Raw genomic sequence first — 22,230 nt, 5'->3', positions numbered from 1 at the left:
TAACTTCATTAAACAATATAACGTAATTTTATGTATTAAATCTCTTAGAGCATAACTTCATTAAACAATATAACGTAATTTTTTTAATATATATAACTTATCACATTAAGTTCAAACCACCCCAACTCATTCCCGGATCTGTCCCTCATGACGACGGGACACAAGCAGCACATATAAGCAGTTCTCGTAGGGGCAAGGAGTAAGAAGGGTTGGATGCTTGGCATGCAAGAAGGCAGATGAAATAAAGATGGAAGTGAGAAATTAAAATCTAAATGCATTAGCTTTTAACGGTGTTTAACAAAGAGGACTCATTTGTCGATAATATAAGTGGTTAGGTACCAAAATTGAAATGTGACCAAAACAAATGTTTTTCCCTAATTATGCACAAATGAAAGCCATTGTATTAATCTATAAAGATTCTAATATAAGCTGACAGGATGTCAAAAATGGCCTAAACCACTCAACATTCATGCGTGAATGCATTTCAAAAGGTTTCAAAATAGGAAGCTTTACAGGCATACAATACAAGCAATTAGCATGATGCAAAGCTATGAGTAAGCAATGGGTGGTTAAAGATCTTGAGCATCCGAACGAACGTTCAAAATTTGGGAAACCACGAGCTTCGAAAGCTCATTAATGGCAGTTTGATAATCATCTGATTCTCTCTGAGGTGACCATCCTGATGACAGTGAGCTTAATCGGCTGTATTCACCAGCTGCAACTTTTGTTTTCATGGTCGTGGCGAGGACCCTTTCCAAATCATTCATTGATAATGGTCTTGGCTCCTAAAATGGAAGAATGACACCATAATATATAAGATAAAACTTTTGAACATCCAACCCTGTCAAACTAAAGCATTCGTTACTGTCTCCCCGACAACACAAATTCAGTGCTAGATTTTGGGCGGAGATTGGATACATAGGCACTGAACTTTAAAAAAACCACTATATGTACATGAAACATTTGGTAAAAGTATGTTTCAAGGTAACACAAATTAAAATCACATAAAGTCATCACTGCCCATCTGTAAGATATTGTACAATTTCCTGTGGACCAAAAGAGCATACACATTTTCAACAAAAGATTGCCTTGTACCAAAAATACAAGTTTAGAGTAGTGCCGATGGCAAGCAAACTTTAACATAAATAAGCAACAAAAGAAAATATTGTCCGGGCCACCTCCTTAACCTCTCCCAGTAGGGGAGAAGCCAGGGCTCGTACCCAGGTTCAAGCGTTAAAGCGACAAAATCCCCCACCATGATGTAAGGGGAAAAAAAAGAAATACTGACCAGAGATGGCTTTCCACTCTTCTCATCATTAAGCAGGTCCCGAATAGGATAATAAGCTGCTTTTTTGCAAAGATCTAGAAGATCTGAACCAGTGTATCCATCACATAGACCGGCTGTTCGATCATAATCAATGTCATCCGCTACCTTCTCATCCTTCAACAGAACCTTCAATATAGCTGCCCTTTCTTGGCGATCAGGAATCCCAATTTCAAATGCCTGAGGAAGACGTCGAAGAATTGCTTCATCAAGTTCGGATGGGCGATTAGTTGCAGCAAGTACCATCACCCTAGCATTTTCTACATCAACCAATTCAAGTCATTCAAACATTGATACTCTCTAAAATAACCCATAATCATGGAATCAACACGGAGGAACATCATAAGGCAAAAATCTAATCCTGGAGCACGGAAAAACAGTTAAAAGGGATTGTGAAAGAACTTACTATCAGTGGTGAAACCATCCCACAAAGCCATAAATTCGGTCTTCATAATGGTCACTGCTTCATGATCTGTACTCTTGCGTTGGCATAAGAAACTATCCACTTCATCAATGAAAATAATAGCTGGCTGGAGCTTGTAGGCCAAGGTGAATACCGCAGCCACTGCAGAGAAATAGTACAGCAAAAATAAATAGGAAAAATACAGAGAACTGTTAAAAAACCCAAGTCTCTTCAAATCCTACAACTACAAAAATAAGTGTAATAATAAAAAAGTTTAAGAAGTTCTGTATCTCATGAAAAAATAGAAAAATGAAATAGGTAATCACTTCTTCTCCTCCTCTCAAATATAACGATCAAATTTTTAAATAAATAAAATGAGTATTCACATTAGGACCGTTCTAGCGAAATAAGAAATCCTTGATTAACAAACAAGATATTCGTGAAACAGAACCCCACCCATTCATCTTACTATCATTCTGCTTAAAACAAAAAGATAAGTAACTAAATTTTAAAAACAATATAATGCTCTCCATGACCATCGAAGCATCACTCTCATCATTCATGAAATCGACACATCTACAGACTAACTGAAACACATAAACCAATCCATCTCACAGTTTCTTCAGACGTCACAAACATTCAAATATACAAAATCCAGAAAATGCAATACAGAGAAAGCCGAAAGGAGTTTAAGAAATTTTAGGAGCTATACCTAATTTCTGTGCATCGCCAAACCATTTGCTCATTAGATTCGATATTCTAACATTGATAAAAACAGCTCCCGACTCTCTTGCAATTGCTTTTGCAAGCATTGTCTTCCCAGTGCCGGGTGGTCCATATAGTAAAACACCTTTTTGTGGAGAAAGAAGCTTCCCCTGAGAAAACAGCTCGGGTCTTCTCAGCGGAAGAATTACTACATCATACAATGATTGTTTAATGGCATCCAATCCACCAATAGAGTCAAATTTGACATCTATTTCGTCCGGGTTGACTACATCACATGCTATAACATCCTGTGTCATTATGAAAGGAATCCAATAAGCAGAACATCTTTACTTACAGATATCCAGCACCTAAGCAATTTCAACTGTCAAAGCATAAAGATTGCTTCAGTAGCTTAACCAAAACCACATCAAAATTTCAACCGAAAGTTCAGTCAGATATGCAAATTGGAACAGCAACAATTCTTCATCTTATTGGCCATGTAGCTACAAAAACTAATGGTGGACTTATGTCTATCGCGTGATAGATCGTCAATTTGCCAGTACTTTTCAAAATAGCCACAAACACAAAAATCTTAAACTCAAAGGCAGGAATGAATACAAAACATCGGTCTAGTGACTAGTGACGCGAGGGGGTGATCCCATGTATTTGCTAGAATTACACGTAAATTTTAAAATATTGTACATTCAAGGGCTGTACATGGAATCCCCCCCTGGATTTGGATAAATTGTCTGCCAAATGCAGCGCATCTTCTGGAAACAGAATTCTGAAATCTTTGTCTAAGTTTAGTAAACCTAATACTTATCCACAATATCAAACTTATCAAAAGAATCTACTAAACTTCTAATGGCGTAAACACCCGCACTTCTTCATCCTAAAAATCTACACCGTCAAATTTCCGAAGTTATCTTGCGGCACAAGGATGCAAAACGGGGGAGTAATTCGATGATTTCTCGGGGTGAAATGAAAAACAACAAAGGTAAAAGTGACCTCGTATGGATTTGTTTGGATGAGAGGTCGGCCTAAACGCTTGGCGATTTCCTTCTTGTTTTCCAGTGCTTTCTTGGAAGCATCACGGTTAGGGTCGAGATGCCTGAACCCGACGAACAACACCAAGGAGCTGAGGGCGGCGCTGGCGGCGTACAGAATCAGTTCCCTAACCAATTTTGTTTCCCACGAAGCACTACTCATTCTCGTAAAGTTCCGATTCGGGATGATTCAGGGCTCCTCGGAAATGGAATTCGAAAGGAGGTTCTGGAGAGGCGTGGAGCGGGACTTGGCCCTTAAGCTATTACATATAATAAAAATAATTTATTCTGGAAATTATCCTAAAATACCTCAAACACAACAAAGGAAGTATGAGCTCTACAAACTCGATATGACCACAACTTTGTATCCAAGAACTATGTTACTTGTGTATATTCAATTTAGAGATTTAACGACTTTCAATTCTTTTTTTTTAATGATATATTTTCGTGAATTTCGTATAATTTTATTGACTTTTATAGAATCTCACAAATTTGTAAACAGAATTTCATAGATTCTTGTGGATTTTTTGCAAGTTTTTTGTAGATATTTGTAAATTTTTTGATTGATTGTGCAAATTTTGTACACACACATATATATATATATATGTATACATATATATGTATACATATATATATATATATATATATATATATATATATATATATTGTATATATACTAGGATGGTGCACGTGCATTGCACGTGAGATGTAATTGTCGGTGATCTGTTTGAAAGGAGTATATATAAATTTTTGTATTTTCTGAGTTTGTTTAATATTAGCTTTTTTTTCAATGAAATTTCATGTAATATATTAGGAACGTTGGATTAAGCAAATATGTTTTTTTAAAGCAACAATGGTTGAAAGAGGTTCGTACAAATGACTTGATGGGTATCCTCAATATAATTTTCATATATATATATATATATATATATATATATATATATATAATGTACCAAAAGTTATTATCCCTATTTTTCTTGTTTGGTTTGAAATTTTCCTAGCAAATTCTTTGATTTTGACGTAGGTTGCGATCTTATCTTTTTTGTATAATCTCTCAATGTTTCATCGTTGTCGATCTCTATTTGCTTTTTATTTCTTTTGATGTTTTTGTCGAGTGGTTGCTTCGATGTTACATGTGGGGGCATTGCCTCATATGGTTTGGATTGACAAGATTCATACACATATGTGATTTTAAAAAAATTAGTGGACCTCATGTATTTGTAGCTAAATTTGGGCCCTTGATTCTATCATGGGGTCGTGCCCCAACATGTAGGATGGAATTAACCCGAGTTTTATTGATGATGCAGTTGTTCCCTTCTTTTCTTCTATGACGATAGATTGAGATTATGCCTTATTTTTCTTCGTCAATTTCCGTTTCCATCTTCCTTTCTCTGTTCAAATTGTCATCGATTTTGTCAACACCTTTAATTTCTAAGAACATATGGTGCCACATTTGTCTATGAAGTGAAACAAAAATGTTTAGATTTATTGTGATGATAAGAATTATTAGCTATATGAAATATATTGTAATATTTAGTTTTTACTTGATTATGAATCTTCATGTAGTCTTCAATAGGATATCCAATTAATGCATCGTCAACTTCTTCAAAGATTGTAATCCTAGCAATATTTGTAACATTATCCAACAAAAATGATAATCTATACATGAAAGATTGAATTTGCAGTGTTCAACATCAATGTTAGATATATAAATATATGGCATGTATAAAAATTTGAATAAATAGTATTACCTGGAAACTATCTCGACTTGCAATTTTAAGCAATTTAGACAAGCAAGGCCATATGACATTTTTGTACTCGCTTTGAGACGATGATCACAAGCTTCGTAGTATGGTAAAGAATCATTCTCAATCTCCTTGATACAGTTCCTTTCAAATAGTAATATGCATTCTATATCCAAAAAAAGTTCGATCATTAATGATAATTTGTATTTGTTATGTTTTTTGTTTTATTCAATGATGATCATTAAAACCAATTAATAAATATGAGTTCTCTACAACTGGAATAAGCAGAATAAATTCAATAAGACATTTATAGAAATAAATACTCAAACTTCCGTTAAAGTTGTCGCATTTTCAATCACTTCGTCAACTGTTACACACTTAGAGTCAACAACATTTTCTTCATCCAAATAGTAATTAGTTTTTCGCGCATCTCTTCTGCATCCAACCTGTTTATTAATATTTATTTGAAAACGAGTAATATTTTAGAAAAAGAGATGGAGTAGTCTCAAGATATGAGGAAATTAAATTCATAATTATTGGTGGTAGATAAAAAGGGCCACTTTAAAATCTAACTCTAAGTAAATTTTAATTTTAAATATTAGCCTTTTAGAATTCAAAATTTGATAAATAACATTCACTTAAAAAAATAATTAATTAATTAAAAAACAAAATACAATACAAAACAAAAAAGGGGAGAAAGGAAATGAGTTCTTGTTCTCTTCATTCTTCTTTTCTTCATCCTTCACTCATTGGTCTTCTCTTCAATTTTTTTTCTTCCTCTACATTAAGCAAGAGAATATTGTAGTCATTTGTTTTCCTAAAAAAAGTTTCAATTTTTCTCAACATTGTCAAAGATTTTAAATCAGGTGTAAGTTCTAATGTCATCTCAATTTTTTTTATCGATTTACCGATTTATTTTACAATGTATATATTGTAAATATAATTTTTCATATATTTCATTCTTAATTGTTCGGTCGCCCAAACATTATGGGTTCAGTCGCCTAATTCTGTTTTCAGTCGCTCAATTCTGTTTTCAGTCGCCCACTTTGATATGTTATGTCATCCGATTATATGTTAAATCATTTAATTTTTATGACATTTTTATTGTTTATTTTGTACTTTTACTAAAAAATATTGTTTTTTGAAAGTGGATGGTTGGATTTATTTTTTTAATGTAATTGAACATTAATGATTTAATATGAATGAATCGAAGATAGTTTGTACTATTCAATGTATAAAAGGTGATCAAATTAATATTTTGTGGATTATTTACTATATTATAATATATTATAATCGTGTGAGTGTAAAATATAAAAGTGGCGTAAAATAATTCAAAGAGCGAGTGAGAGCGACTGAGTGATATATGATTCTTATAATAGAAAATACGAGCAACTTCACGTTTGAGGTCTATTTACTATATTTTAGTATAGTATAATGGAATAATATTGTAAAAAATAAAAATAATGTCATAATACAAAGAGTGACTGAGTGATTATGAGTGATATAATAGAACCATTTGATGTACTAGAAAATATTGGTTTTACCTTATTTCATACTAATTTTCATTTTATAATCTCTTATCCATAAAAATATATCATAATATATTAAGTAGCATATAAAACATGAACTTGGTCACTATTTTTTCATATATAACTCATTTGTCATTCGGTCGCTCTCAGTCGTCATTCAGTCGCCCTCAGTCATTTTTGCCTTATTTCACAATATGTTTAATTTCGTAATTTCTTATACATGAAAACATACCATAATATAGTAAATAAGATATAAAACACGAATTTGCTCACTTTGTTTTTACCATATCACTCAATCGTCATTCGGTCGCCCTCAATCGCTTTTTAGCTTATTTCACACTAATTTTCATTTTATAATCTCTTATCTATAAAAATATGTCATAATATATTAAGTAGGATATAAAACATGAACTTGCTCACTATTTTTTACTATATAACTCAGCCACCATTCGTTGTCCCTAAGTCGTTTTTGCCTTATTTCACACTATGTTTAATTTCGTAATTTCTTATCAATGAAAACTTACCATAATATAGTAAATGTGATATAAAACACGAATTTGCTCACTTTGTTTTTATCATATCACTCAATCATCATTCGATCGCCCTCAATCACTTTTTAGCTTATTTCACACTATTTTTCTTCTTAAAATCTCTCATCCATAAAAATATATCATAATATATTAAGTAGCATATAAAATATAAACTTGCTCAATATTTTTTACTATATAAACTCAGTCGCCTTTCAGTCGCCCTCGGTCATTTTTGTCTTATTTCATACTATGTTTAATTTCATAATTTCTTATACATGAAAAAATACCATAATATAATAAATAGGATATAAAACATGAATTTACTCATTTTGTATTTACCATATCACTCAATCGTCATTCGGTCGCCCTCAATCGCTTTTTAGCTTATTTCACATTATTTTTCATTTATTAATCTCTTATCCATAAAAATATATTATAATATATTAAGTAGATATATAACACGAACTTGTTCAATATTTTTTACTATATAACTCAGCATTCAGTCGCTCTCAGTCGCCATTCGGTCGTCCTCAGTCATTTTTGCTTTATTTCACACTATGTTTAATTTCGTAATTTCTTATCCATGAAAACGTACCATGATATAATAAATGTGATATAAAATACGAATTTGCTCACTTTATTTTTACCATATCACTCAATCGTCATTCGGTCGCCCTCAATCGCTTTTTACTTTATTTCACGCTATTTTTCATCTTATAATCTCTTATCCATAAAAATATATCATAATATATTAAGTAGCATATAAAATATGAACTTACTCACTATTTTTTACTATATAACTCAATTTCCATTCGGTCGCTCCCAGTCGCCATTCGGTCGCCTTAGTCATTTTTGCTTATTACACCCTATGTTTAATTTCGTAATTTCTTATCAATGAAAATATAGTAAATAGGATATAAAACACGAATTTGTTCATTTTTTTTACCATATAACTTAAAAGAAGAACAAATGAGCAGCCCAAAAGAAGAAGAAGAAAACGTTAGTTTAGATTAAAAAAAAAGATTTAAAAAAATATTTAAAATAAGGGTAAAATTGACATTTTAAAAGTGAGTGTTAGTTTTTTAAATTTGTTGTTGTTGAGTGTTATCTACCTAAATTCCCCTAAAAATGATGAGTAATATCTTTTGACACATATATAAATGTTAATGTTGAGATTGAAACACAAAGAAACTGTTAAAATGAGAAGAAATCTATTGTTTTTTGATGAGTTATTAGACCCATGACAGTTGATATAGAGAAGTCATAATTTATCATGAGTTTGTAGCATCTGTCTGAGAGCACGGTGGGTTGAAAAAAATAGATGTAGTTTGCGTTGCTTTCGACTGATATACTCATGTTTTATATTTGAAGAAAAAATTGATGGTTTTTGGTTCATAACAAACAAATAAACAATGAACTTAATGAATTTTACTATTGTATTCTTGCATCCTCATGTTGGTAAAAATGATAATTAGGTTCTTCGATTCCATATGCTTCATCATTTGTGCCTCATTCAAAGCAAGGTCGTTCCATAGATTAATATTAATGGATGTCAGCATCGCATTGAAAACATACTTACTTGATCTCAAAAGGTTTTTACATACACAAATAATATAATTGCGCTTACATCGTATCCGATAAAACAATGTCTCTTTCGTATCACATGATACCTTCTGGTTTAGTAAAAACAATTAGTTGATTGACCTTTTTCAGCACACCTATTACATCTGTAGGCAAAATGTGATTTCACAAGGGCAAATTATTTTTAAAGCTATAAAAAAATAAAAATAATATACGTATAATTACTTGCGTTGATTTTCTTTATTGCTCAGTTGAGGTGTTATTTCAGTAAATCGCCTAAAAGCCAAGTGCAGTTGCTGTATTGCTAGTTTTTCTGGTAGCTCTGTAACGACGGTACCTTGTTGGAATAAGAGTTCAAAACTCGAGTGAACATTTTTGTAATTCGAGTTGATGACCTTAACAAACGGATTATAGATGATATAAGATTTATCTGTCTCCATTATTCCTTGAAATTGCTTTATAACATTCGAGAATATCAGCCCATGAATAAATGTCCCCTACAAAAAAAGACCGTAGAGTGAAGTAACTAAATATTATGCAGATTACTTTTAGAGTATAATGAGATAATTCAGAATTAGTCTTAACATAGCACAATGAGGAAAAAACACTGTAGATCACAAGTAAAAATGTGAAATTGTAAAGCAACGGTAGAAATAATCAAAGTATGAACCTCTTCATCGACGAGAATCATTTTTCAGATCGTCTTTCCTTGTTTGGTTGTGATTTCGGATCCTTGTCGAAGAATAAGAACCTTAACGGCAATTGCACTATTGTTTAGCTTGAGTTCTTTGAGTGGCGTGAGTTTAACTTTTTCCATGTTATTGTTGTAGTTTAGATAAGCAAATCATAATCTGTAGGTGATATATTGAAGCCACCTGCAGATGGTATGAAAACTTTTGGTATCGTGAGGTGTGGAATGTGTATAATTTATAACTTGTTAGAACCACTCCAAAAGTTGTCACTTTTCACATTTTCCGTAACAGATTGTGTGATTAAAAGCTTATGTGTATTTACTTTTTCTATTCAATGTACCATGTATAAATTATGTATATTCATATAACGTAGATAAAATAACAAAGACGCTATTGTATTGAATTGTTTATATTGGCGTAAATGCAAATACATGTATGTTCAGAGTAGAGGAAAAGACTTATCAGGATATGTATTTATTTTTTTATGCCAAAATTACTGAAAGATTTGTAGTCATTTTTTATCTGAAATTTTCTCTTTGATTGTTCATCAATGAATTTATTTGTTAATATATTTTAATTGGGTGAATTATTTATTAAACAAATGTGGAAAACCCATAAATCAATTTCGAATTTTAAAAACTAAAATTACAGAAACTAACCAGTTGGAGTAGAGAGTGTGTTATCGCAACTCGATGAACTGTCCAGCATTTCGCTGCAGAAACACGAGGGAATGAGTAAGGAGGAACTACAGAAGGAAAACCAGTACAACAATAAGGAAGATGGGAGCAAGCAACACACAAACCGCTGGATTTAAAAATCGAAAACCGAATAATCGGAAGCCGTGAAAATGAATGAAACAAAGTACACGAGAACAATACCTGGAGACGAAAGTAGACGAGAATAAGGGAGCCAACACTTAAACACAAATATTCATTATTAATTAATGATAATGATGATTAATTACACGAGAACAACACTTGGAGACCAAAGTAGACGAGAATAAGAGAGCCAACACTTAAACACAAATATTAATTATTAATTAATGATAATGATGATTAAATAATAATTAATATGATTATTAATATTAAATAATAAAACTGAAAGAAGGCTCTTGTAGTCAACGGCAGCCAACAAGTCCGATAATTAAATAATAATTATTATCTCTTACTATTTATTAAGGCTGAGTAGGTTAAAGTAACTTCCTTGGTCTGTTTTTTAAAATACCTAAAATACCTTTCACCCTCACTCTCTACATTACTAATTATATATATTAATAAAGTGTTAAAAAATAAAAGCAAGTCATATGTAGTTTAGTGGATAAAGCTTATGTTTCTTAATCATGAGGTTGTAGGTTCAATTTTTGCTTGGGTCTTTTTTATTCTTTTTTAATTTATTTTTTAGTTAATATATCAAAATTATAATGTAGCCACTCATTATTTCTTATAAATATATTTTGATCCTCATTTAAATATAAATCAAATAAATTATAAAAACATATCGTAAAGCACGCAACGCGTGCGTCGTTGTACTAGTTTAGTATTAATAATACTTAAAGTATTGGAAAACACAATTAATAATTAATATTAATAATTAATAATTAATAATACTTAAAGGGTTGAAAGAGAAGAAGGGCGGTGAAGTAAAAACACAATTAAAGCTGGTATATTTATAAGGATGAAAGAGAAGAAGGGCAGTGAAGTAAAAACACAATTAAAGCTGGTATATTTATAAGGAATAGATAGATAGATAGATAGATAGAAGTTATATATATCTACAGATATATTAATACTATCTACAGATATATTAATACTATATAGAAGTTATATATATCTACAGATATATTAATACTATATAGAAGTTATATCTATCTACAGATAGATAGATAGATAGATAGATAGAAGTTATATATATATATATATATATATATATATATATATATATATTCTTTTGACTATTAATTATTTGACATAAATAACATCTTCACTATGAAATAATTTTTTTAATGTAAATTTACTTAAATTTACTATATAAGAAAATCACAATTCAATTTAACAAAATTAAAATTTCAATCCTCCGTCTATTCAACATGCATAAATAATTAATCAATAAAAGTATGAAATTTGATAAGTTTTAAGCAGTCTTTACGAAAAAAATCTAAGGTTCGTTATTATCAATATGATTAACGTTACTCCACATTCCGTACATTTGCATTTGCTCGTTGTTGTTCTTGAATATCAAATATTTTATCAAAGTTTTTATCTTCGTAAACTTGTTCTAATGAAATTTTTGGAACTTTATTGTCTGATTCAACTTAAAATTCATCAGATCGACAATATTATATGTTATGAGAGTGATTTCAACAAGTGCATAGTATGAAATCCCAATGTAGTGTAGTTTTGAAACACTGGTGATTGGTGGATATACAATCACTCACTGTTTTTTCCAAATAGAACACACTCTCTCTTAATACAAGAAAACAAATATCTTACAAATATTATAGAACTAAGCTCTCAAATTCTATAAGATGGGAGAAAAAACTCGATGAAGGAATGATTTCAGAATGAGGGGAGGGAGCTCTATTTATACAACTCCCCGTCAGTGTGAAACTGTGTATCGCCATTTTCCTTTCATTTGCAATTTCAAGAAATCATGCAAAATACGACCCTCAATTTTCCTCACAATTATTTTCAAGGCTTCTTTATATGAATAAAAATTATTTAAGTTTTCTAAAAATAGTAGAGTTCGAATTATTTTACGAGTCGAGCTCGATTTTATCCGAGAAGCCGGTTTTGAGCAAACGGAGAGTTTTTTAAGGATCAAAAATATTATTTTTGGAATCAATAAACTTTTATTTATCAATTAAATAAGAGCTATTGGGCCCAATTTAACTAAATTGAGTAGGCCCAATTGCTCTCATACCTTGAGGCCCAAAACCAAGCTCATTAACATGCAAATTAAAAATCTATAAATTAGTTACCTAGGCTTTTAAGCAACATGTACCAGCCAAAATTCACATATTAGCACACACCCAAATTTTGAAATTTATCAAGGAAGAAAGATAGGGTTCTTCGTTGCCCGTTCGTCCTTCCTCGCCGAAGATCACATATTCGAGCGTTTTAAATGCAAAGGCACGTTATTAAACTCTTTTGAAGCATCCAAATCATAATATGCATGTTTTAATCGTTTATGCGTGAAAAATATATGTGTTCGATTATTTTTACGATAGAACAATTATTTTCAAATATATGAAGATTTTACGCTTGTATGAAAAACGCTATGATTCCTAAGGACACGCTGTCATTAGGAGATGATTTGGGAACAAGAAAAGAGTCACTAAGGACTATAATACATGCTGGAATCAAGCATGGAAAGGGATCAATGCACATAGGGTTTTCTAGAAGGGACATGATCACATTTGATTCAAGGGGGCAGCTTGTGCATGGTGGATCGCGGCTTGGCAAGGGCTTGGGTAGGTGCCTGTGCTGGACGTGGGTCAGGGTTAGGACTCTTGGATAACAACTGAGGAAGAGTAAAATGGGCTAGGACTCTTCTCTTATGCGCACAGGTGGCTTGCGCGATTGCAATGGGCTCGGCGCTGGCTGGGGCTAGTGCGCAGGGGTTGGAGCATGGTCCAGTGAGGGTCAGGAGGGTTGGAGCTCGGTGGTGGCTCGAGTAGGAGAGTCCTAGTCGAGTAGGAGTCCTAGGGCGTAGAGGATAGTCACAGTTATGTTCATGGTTTGTGCAGGGAGCTCTAGCTTGGCTTAAGCTCTAGTTCAAGGGGTCAGGCTGGTCAGGAGGGTCCAAAAGAGATCTGGACAGGTGATGGCTAGAGGTGGCTCGACCATGGTCCAAGACATGAGAGTTGGCTCGACTGTACATGAGGGAACTCGCGTGACATCTTGTTCTTGTGCACAGGAGCTGTGTGTGCGGGTTGGGGGCTCATGCATAGGTAAAAGAGGGTCAGTAGGGTCCATGAGAGGCCTGGGCAGGGTTTGGCTTGAGGTGGCTTGGGCATGGTTCGATAAAAATGAGAGTTGGCTCGGTGGGTTTCGGCTTGGGTTCGAAAATCAAGTTTGATAGAGAAAGGTTCGAACCATGGGTCCTCATGGGTGGCTCATGTCTCACAAGGGTAGTTTAGGTAATAAAAAGTCTATGTTTAAAATATGGGAAGAAAATATTAAAGTTGGAATTAATTCGAGAATTAAACGCCGCACGAATTAGTAAATAGGATATTAAATCGAAACCCATGAATTTAAGCTAAATAAAGTTATTAAAAATTATATTAAGCTTAAATAATTATTTGGGATAGGCCCATGTCAATATAAGTAAGGAAAAGTAAAAAATCGAGAAATTTTACGTCTAAGGACAAAACAATCATTTTATAATTGAGAAATACATAATGAAAGTGTCCTGAATGGTCATAACACATGTTAAATTATTTATTGTGATGATTTTGATTAAAATATGATATTTTATGATTTATGGTAAAGCTGTGCAATTTTTACATAACACATGTTAAATGATTTATTGTAATGATTTTTTATTAAAATATGATATTTTATGATTTATGGTAAAGCTGTTCAATTTTTACTGTTAAAATGTTATATTTGTAAAGTTATGATATTTTATATTTTTAAAAGGAAAAAGAAAAATATTTTGAGGGATGTGAATTGACTGTGACAAAAGATAGAGGATATGTGGCAGATTCTTTTTAAGAGGGAACTGTAAACTTACAAATTTATGGGAATGTCGTGAGGGAGAAGGCTCTAGAGGGAGCCCGTTTACAAGAAAAGGCCCCAGAAAGAGACCGACGATCGTATTTTTATGGCGGTGCCTAGTGCTTGTCCCCATGGGCCATGTGGAGTTGAAGACTTATCAGTCGACCGGAGGATAAAATGCTAGTCACTTTCGAGGATCAAACTTCACCCAAAATGATAAAAGATTGAAAGTTTTACGATTAAACGATTTACGATTTATTTATGCTTAAAATTATGATTTTTAACACTTGTGATTGTATATGTATTACTTGCTACTCATGTTTAGAACGTGCTAAGTCATTAGACTCACTAGGTTTGAATGTTGCAGGATTTGATTGTATGAGGGGGTGCCGACGCTTGAGTGGTTCGAGTGCGGCAGTACACTCCCGAGGGACATTTATTTTCCTCATTTGCTTGATAGATAAAAGATTCAAAAGATTTATGTTAATGATTTTATTAGAGATATTTTCATGCTTTATTTTTTATGTTAATTGATCTTTTTAAAGGTCGACGTATGGTTTTTGTTAGTTGATGATTTAAGTATTTTCTAGGCACTTGAGATTTTAAAAATTAAATTATTATGATTTATGAACATGTTAAGTTATTTTAATCAGTAATTTTTGATTTTATGATATATATATATATATATATATATATATATATATATATATATATATATATATATATATATAAGTAGTGGACGTTTCCAAACTGTTGTAGTTTTTCAGGGGCTGGTAGACTAGGAAACTTTGATGGTTTTCCAGTCTTTTTGTCTCTGATTCTGAAGGATCATTTGCTGAACATCTTTGGATGCTTCAACAACATATTCTCCAATGAACTGCAATAGCTCGTGTTGTAAGAATATTAACACCGATACATTAAATCGATTTTGGTTAAAAACCAAGCGGAAGAAACTCGAAGTAATCCTTCGTAAAGAAGATTGTTAACTTAGAAAACATTTTATCTTATGTAAACTGAATAACAGAGAGAAGACATATTAGTTTTTGCATTCTCCAGTTCAGTTATAGTGTCAACTAATTGATGAATACTCCAACTGATCAAAATATTTAGAAAGCAATGGTTAATCAGTTAAATACACAAGATATGTTTAGGGATGTTCGGAGACTTCAACTGCTCTTACGTCACCCCTTCTACCGCCTCGGGTAGGATCTATTAGAAGACTTTGATTTATACAACTACTTGTACAAACCCACTCAGCTAGGACTTACCCACTGCCTAAAGTGAACTCCTAGACTTAGACTGAAGGTAGCACCTTCCAGTCAACACTTCTTTAGTGTCTATGTGAGAAAGACTACATACACAAGTTTAACGTCTTTGTGCATGATTGTATTTGAGTGGTTGAGAGTGTTTGTGTGTGTGAGAACTGAACAAGGATGTTCTCACACACTGAGGGAAATACGCTTCTAATCTAAGCTGATGTATCTGTAAAGAGTTCTCTCGACTGGGCTGAATGCTTCTCTTAAGCTAATATGACTTTGAAGCTTGCCCTTTCCTTTTCTCTCTTGAGTTGTATATATGTTTGAGTCTTCACTGATCTTCTCTTTATATAGGCGAGAAAACTGATCGTACAGTGAGACTCATTTAATGTATCCGTTGCATTTGAATAGGCTTCTTGGACTTTGTGTCTCGTCTTTTTGACTGCTCTTCTGAAGCGTTTTGTCTTTAATGCTCTGATGTAATGTCCATTATTGTCCTTTGACTGGATAATGGCTTTGTATCTTCTCGCATAGCTGTATTCCACTTGAAAGAGTTTGTCTTCATCCATAACAGAAAGATTCTAACTGATGCTTCGAACTGGTCAGTTGAACTGATCTTTCAGTTAGGCTGTTGAAATCAGTTGACTCGTCAGTTGAACTGATTTCACACTTCGTTCAGTTGGACTGATCAGCTGGGTTTCTTCATCAGTTGAAACCTCTTTCGGCTGGCCACGCTTCTGAGGTTTTCCTGCTGAATCACCTATCAACTGGACAATCAGCTGGACTGATCAACTGACGTAACCAGTTAGATTGATTCATTTTGTGCAATCAGTTGGGTCTTTAGTTTTGTGATGTAAACATCTCGTGAGTGATCCTAGATGCTGCACACTAAGGTAGATCATTAGTAACACAATTAACAAGTTTTTTTTATCATCAAAATCAAGATTGCGAACTTGAAAAGTTCCAACAATCTCCCCTTTTTTGATGATTACAAAACATGAGCAGTTAAACGCAATATATTCAGTTTAAGAGTTATTACATTCAAACTGTCGAAAGCTCCCCCTAAAAAAAATGAATTAAAGAAATTTTGAAGGCAAATGAAAAACTCCCGCTTTAAAACTGAATTGATAACCAAAAAAAACTTAATACAGTTTTTTTTCAGTTGACTGAGAGAGTGACTGTATTTTTAAGACAAATTCTCAGTTAAAAGAAAAACTCCCCCTCTGAGACTGAATAAAAGCTAGTATTTGAGAAATACTTTGAAAAGATCTGATGTTCGGAGAATAGAATAACTCCTACGTCATCCCTTCTATCACGAGGATAGGATTTCCACTAAAAAAATTTGATCAAATACAACAGTTGTACCGACCCACTTCAGTTTGGACTTATCACTGCCAACACTGAAACTCTTAGTTACAAACGGCTTTTATAGTTCTCAACTAAATGAAGCACAACTTAACGAATAAAGCAAATATTACAATCGTGCTAACAAGCTCAAGAATGTAGCCTTGAATGCTACTCATAAACGAGTAAGTGTGAGCGTAGTGATTTCAGCAGAGTGGCAGTAAGCTTGAATGATAGTTCGTGTGTTCTCTTTTTTAGCTGGCATCTTCACTTATTTATATGCTTCCCTTTCAATGGTAACAATTAAATGGTATTTGAATTTTATATCCATTGATTTGCCACGTCAATATTCTTGTGACACTCGTACACTGCAGACTCTGAAATGCGGCGTTCCACTACTAGTTGCAGTCTGTTGTACTATTTGTCGGTTGACGTGTTTCAGCTGAATGATCTGCTGTTGGGCAAAACGCTTGTTATGTTCTCAACTGAATAAACCAACTGATCAATCAGTTGAGTACAGTTCAGCTAGACTCAGTCGCGTAGTTCAGTTTTCTCGTGTTCAGTTATTTACATAAACAGAAGGTTCGCACTTTTGTCAAACGCCGAAACTTAGTTTTCAACAATTTCCCCCTTTATGGTGTTTGACAAAACTAAGCAAATAATAGCTGAAGAACTGAACTCATGTAGATAATATAAGAATTTGATCAACTGATATTTTCTCCAAAAGTAGCAACTCGAAAATAACAACTCGAAACTAACTGCTTTTCTTTTGTTGTTCTAGAATCTCTTTAATCTCTTCCCCCTTTTTGTCAAACAGTTCCATCTTAACAGATAATCTCCAAACATCAGTTGATAGGACGCTGACAGTAGTGGAAATGTTGGAGACAACAGAAGTCATTGTGGTTTGCAGCGAGTCCATTTTTCTGGATACGAGCGTCTCTAAACTGTCAACTCATTTGCTGATAGAGTCTTGAGTTACGGAGAGACTCTTAGCCAAACCTTTGTTCTTTTGAATTTCTTCTACTGTATGAGATAGAGAGGTTACATCTTCTTGAATTGCCTTCAGTTTCGCTGAGTTGAATTCTTCAGAATGTTCCAGCTTCAGAGTGTTCTCTAATTGAGTGTGCTCAATCTTGTACATGTCAGTGATCATTTTATTCAAGTTGTTCTGAATCTCCTGAATTTCTTCAAGAACTATTTCAATATCTGTAGATGAATGAGTAGGTGATTGTCTAGATGTTCTAGGTTCCTGATAGACTTGATCAAAAACCACCAAAGTCCTGTCAGATAATATCGTTTCAGTGACAGTCTGTTCGGGAACATCTAGTTTAGTTACTTCTATTTGAGTTGGATGAGTTGAAGACTGATTCAGAGCAGCAGTTGAACTTTCTTGCTGAAGATGAGAATCTTCGGGATTGACAGATGAAGGGTCATGAACTGGTGCTTCTGCTTGACAGTCAGCTGAAATTTATGCTGGCTCGTCAGTTGGAATATTTTCAGAAATGAACAACTGAGCCTCCATATTTGCAGCAATTTGATGATCTGGTGATTGAGCAGGCACAACATTTTGATTATCTGGTTCATCAGTGACAAGAGGCGGAACTGGCTCTTCAGTTGAAATGAGAACCTCTTGATCTGCTTGATCAGCAGAGTGATCAACTGAAATTGATTCATCTGTTGTAGCTTCTTGAACCACTGACTGAATAATTTCATCAATATGAGCTAGTGACAAGTCAGCTTCTGAATAAAGATTTGGATCATTGGAAGGAGGCGCTGACAAAGATGAAGATGGAGCAACTAAAGATGAAGGAACATCTGCTTTCTGCGAAAAAGTAGCAGCAGAGTCCTTAGATAGTTCCCCAGCTGACTGCTCAGCTAGCTCTTCAGTCACAAACTCTTGAGACACTGCTGGAATGATTAGTTCTTGATCCATTTCCCAATGTTTAATTTCTGTCTGTAGTCAATCAAATCTGCTTCCATTTGAGTATATACCGCTTTATCATTGAATGCAGTTGGACTTGAGGGATTGAAATTTTGTCACAGCTCAGCAACAATCTTCTGCAGATTCTTCTCTCTTGTAAGATCAAAGAAATATTCCTTCCTCTCCAAAGCTTGAGAGATCGAGGAAGCTTTGACCATTTTCAACACCACTTTCTCCAGCTCAATAAATCTTTTCAGCTTAGATTTCTTCTGGAGATCCTTAGCGAAAACATGAGCTCGGAATCTTACCCATTCGTCATAGATTTTTAGTTTCTCTGCTGAAAATTCATTGACCTGTTGCCAAATAAGATCAATATGAGTTTGAATGGCATTAGTAGGTCTGGGCTCTTCTTGTATTTTACTCTTGCCCTTGGGGTCAGTCAGAATATGAGGAATGTTTAATCTAGAAGTAGTTGCATCAACTCCCTCTCTGAGCACCACCCCTATAGGTCTAGCAAATGGTAGAGGAATGTAACGAGAAACAGTGATTAATGGAGCTTTGAATCCAGCCAGTCTGGTATGATCACTAGGTTCAGTGATTGTCATCTGCGATAGATTGGTGGACAAGGGTAACTGATCCTCTACTGAGGATGCAGTTGGGACTGCCTTTAACGGAACAGCCTGGATTGGCTGTTGAGCTGTTGATTCCATCATACTATCAGTTGGTATGACATTAATTGTAGCAGCAGGTTTGGTCTTCAATATCCGTGGTTTCTTGATGATTTGAGGAGACAGAGTCTTCTCTATATCAGATTCACTCACAATCAATTTCCGCTTGGTAGTCTTCAAAGTCTTGGCTTTCTTGACAGATTTGGGAGCGGCCTGCTGCGTCCCAATCACCTTTTTGATCTTCACGAATTGATCCGGAGACAAGACTAGTTTAGTCTTTGGTGGCAAAATGTTTTTGGCATTGAAAATTTTGAATGTCCCAAGAATGTCCTCAGCCCAGCTGATTCGAGCTTCAGAAAGACATTCTTGACATCGGCTTCTCCGATTGATAGAACCGATCCAAAATTGATAGCCATGGTGTTCAATACGTGAACAGGAATCTTGTTTGCCATTGCTGATAATACGAAAACTTGAAATTTTTGCAAGAAACAAGCTCTGAGTATATGAATTTGTAAAATTGTTATGCGCGTAAGGAAAAACTGAATTGAAGCAGGAAATGGTACATATGTACGTGACTGTTCAAATTCGGGACACGTGTCAGTCCCTGAAAATTTCGGATGAAAACGTGTGTACGTGTGCTGTAAGCGTGTGTACAATTTAAGCGGTTTAAATGTGTCCACGTTTTTTGAAACTGCTATCCATCATGAGATAGAAATCAGTGCTATCCATCATGAGATAGAAATCACTCACTTCACTTGATTTGGAATAAAATGTGGTTAATTAGTTAACTTACGGAAGAAGATTAGTAACATAACCAACTGAACGATCAGTTGTGAAACTGTGTCATTTCAGTTGAAGATTTACTAACCACTGTCTTCTCAGTTAACCTCTTAAAACCAATATTCCCCCTAAATATATGCATATTATGAGAATTTAATCAAATTAAATCTTAAGCTTAGAAGATTAATCATCTGCTTGTAATGACTTTGTCCTTTCATCTTCCTTGACCCTGCGCTATAAATAGGAGTAGCTTAGTTAGTTTCAAACATATCAGTTAATAATATTCAGCAGCTTAAAAATGGCAGGTACGAGTAGCTCAAGGACTCCAGATATGGCTGAAGAATTCATGAAGGCAGCTTTGGAACAACGAAAGGCTGATATCGAAGATCAAGTCTTCCATAAGATCCTTCTCTATTGGGAGGAGCTGCAGGAACTCCAGTTTCTTTGGGAGAATGAGATAGCTACCACCCACATTCTGGTGGAAAAAATGGAAAAATACCGAGAGCAGTTGCACGTAGCTCATACGGTAAACATTTTCGAGCAAGACAATATCTACCAGCTGATGCTCTACAAGGAAAGGAGGATCCTAGAACTCATAGCTGAGTCTGATAGCTTCCACAAGACTCCACTGGAGACATAAGACAGTGGATGAATAAGTGGAGAGCTTTTGTTCAGGAAGAATTGTACGATGTAATTCGCACTAGTTTTTTTAAGTGAATATAAAGATATTTCAGTTTATCTTTGCCTTTTATTTTCCTGCAACAATTAATCTCATCAGTTGAAATACAAATGACTAACTGAATAAAAAAAACTGATGGATGACATAAATTAGTTAACAGCAGAAATATAAGCAATAAAACTGATTAAGATAAATCAATTAAACCAAGCAAATTTTGAAAGTGAGAAAACTTAGTCTCTGGCAGTGGTTTGGTGAATATATCAGCTGCTTGCTGCTCGGTTGAGACGTATTCCAGTCTGATGTCCTTTTTCAAGGCATGATCTCTGATGAAGTGATGTCTGACATCTATATGCTTGGTCCTCGAGTGAAGAACTGGATTGTAGGTGATAGCAATCGTGCTTGTATTATCACAGAATATGGGCGATTCTTTAGCATCAACTCCATAATCTCTCAATTGTTGCTGAACACAGAGCAGTTGAGCACAACAGCTTCCAGCACCAATGTATTCTGCTTAAGTTTTGGAAGTTGCTATGGATGTTTGTTTCTTGCTGAACCAAGAGATCAGTTTGTCTCCTAGAATCTGACATGATCCACTTGTACTTTTATGATCCAGCTTACATCCTGTATAATCTGCATCTGAATATCCAACTAGATTGAAAGATGAGTCCCTAGAATACCATAACCCAACATTTTGAGTGCCTTAAGATATTTCAAAATACGTTTAGCAGCTGAAAAATGTGATTGCTTAGGATTTGCTTGAAATCTGGCACACATACAGACAGCAAAAACGATATCAGGGCGACTAGCAGTTAGGTACAATAATGAACCTATTAAACCTCTGTAGAGTACCGCCTCAACTGATATTCCCCCTTGATCAGTATCCAGTTTAACTGATGAGCTCATGGAAGTGCTTGCAGCTGAACACGATTCCATGCCAAATTTCTTCAGCAACTCCTTCGTGTATTTTGTCTAACTGATAAAAATCCCAGTCTTCAATTGCTTCACTTGTAGCCCAAGGAAAAATGTCAGTTCACCCATCATGCTCGTTTCAAACTTATCCTGCATCAACTTAGCAAATTTCTCGCAAAATTTGGGGTTAGTTGACCCAAATATAATGTCATCAACATAAATTTGAACGAGTAGAATATGATCATTCTTTGAAAATTTGAAAAAGGTCTTATCAACTGATCCAACAAAAAAATCATGATCAGTTAGAAATTTTTAGAGAGTTTCATACCAAGCTCTTGGAGCTTGTTTAAGACCATATAAGGCTTTGTTCAAATGGTAGACATGATCAAGAAATAAATGA

General features: G+C 34.1%; 1 protein-coding gene across 1 annotated transcript; it reads right to left on the bottom strand.

Moving 5' to 3' along the window:
- Positions 1-254: 254 nt before the first annotated feature.
- Positions 255-3,755, bottom strand: LOC140816948 (uncharacterized). Its single transcript, XM_073176467.1, has 5 exons — positions 3,441-3,755; positions 2,440-2,740; positions 1,731-1,889; positions 1,289-1,584; positions 255-785 (listed from the first exon to the last, which is right to left on the bottom strand). Exons 1-5 carry the CDS (start codon positions 3,639-3,641, stop codon positions 570-572), a joined length of 1,173 nt encoding a protein of 390 aa, XP_073032568.1. The 5' UTR covers positions 3,642-3,755; the 3' UTR covers positions 255-569.
- Positions 3,756-22,230: the final 18,475 nt, after the last annotated feature.

Source organism: Primulina eburnea, chromosome 16 (assembly GCF_022965805.1).
Source record: "Primulina eburnea isolate SZY01 chromosome 16, ASM2296580v1, whole genome shotgun sequence".
Classification (NCBI taxonomy): domain Eukaryota; kingdom Viridiplantae; phylum Streptophyta; class Magnoliopsida; order Lamiales; family Gesneriaceae; genus Primulina; species Primulina eburnea.
The sequence above is the reverse complement of the archived record's forward strand: the minus strand, read 5'-3'. Positions and strand labels throughout refer to the sequence as shown.

What these genes read in the sequence shown, in the direction of transcription:
- LOC140816948 (XM_073176467.1), bottom strand. Translation starts at nt 3,641, where the DNA reads ATGAGTAGTGCTTCGTGGGAAACAAAATTGGTTAGGGAACTGATTCTG. An exon ending in TCCAAACAAATCCATACGAG is followed by an intron (nt 2,741 to 3,440) that starts GTCACTTTTACC and finishes ATAATGACACAG; the next exon opens with GATGTTATAGCATGTGATGT. An exon ending in GGATGGTTTCACCACTGATA is followed by an intron (nt 1,585 to 1,730) that starts GTAAGTTCTTTC and finishes TGGTTGATGTAG; the next exon opens with AAAATGCTAGGGTGATGGTA.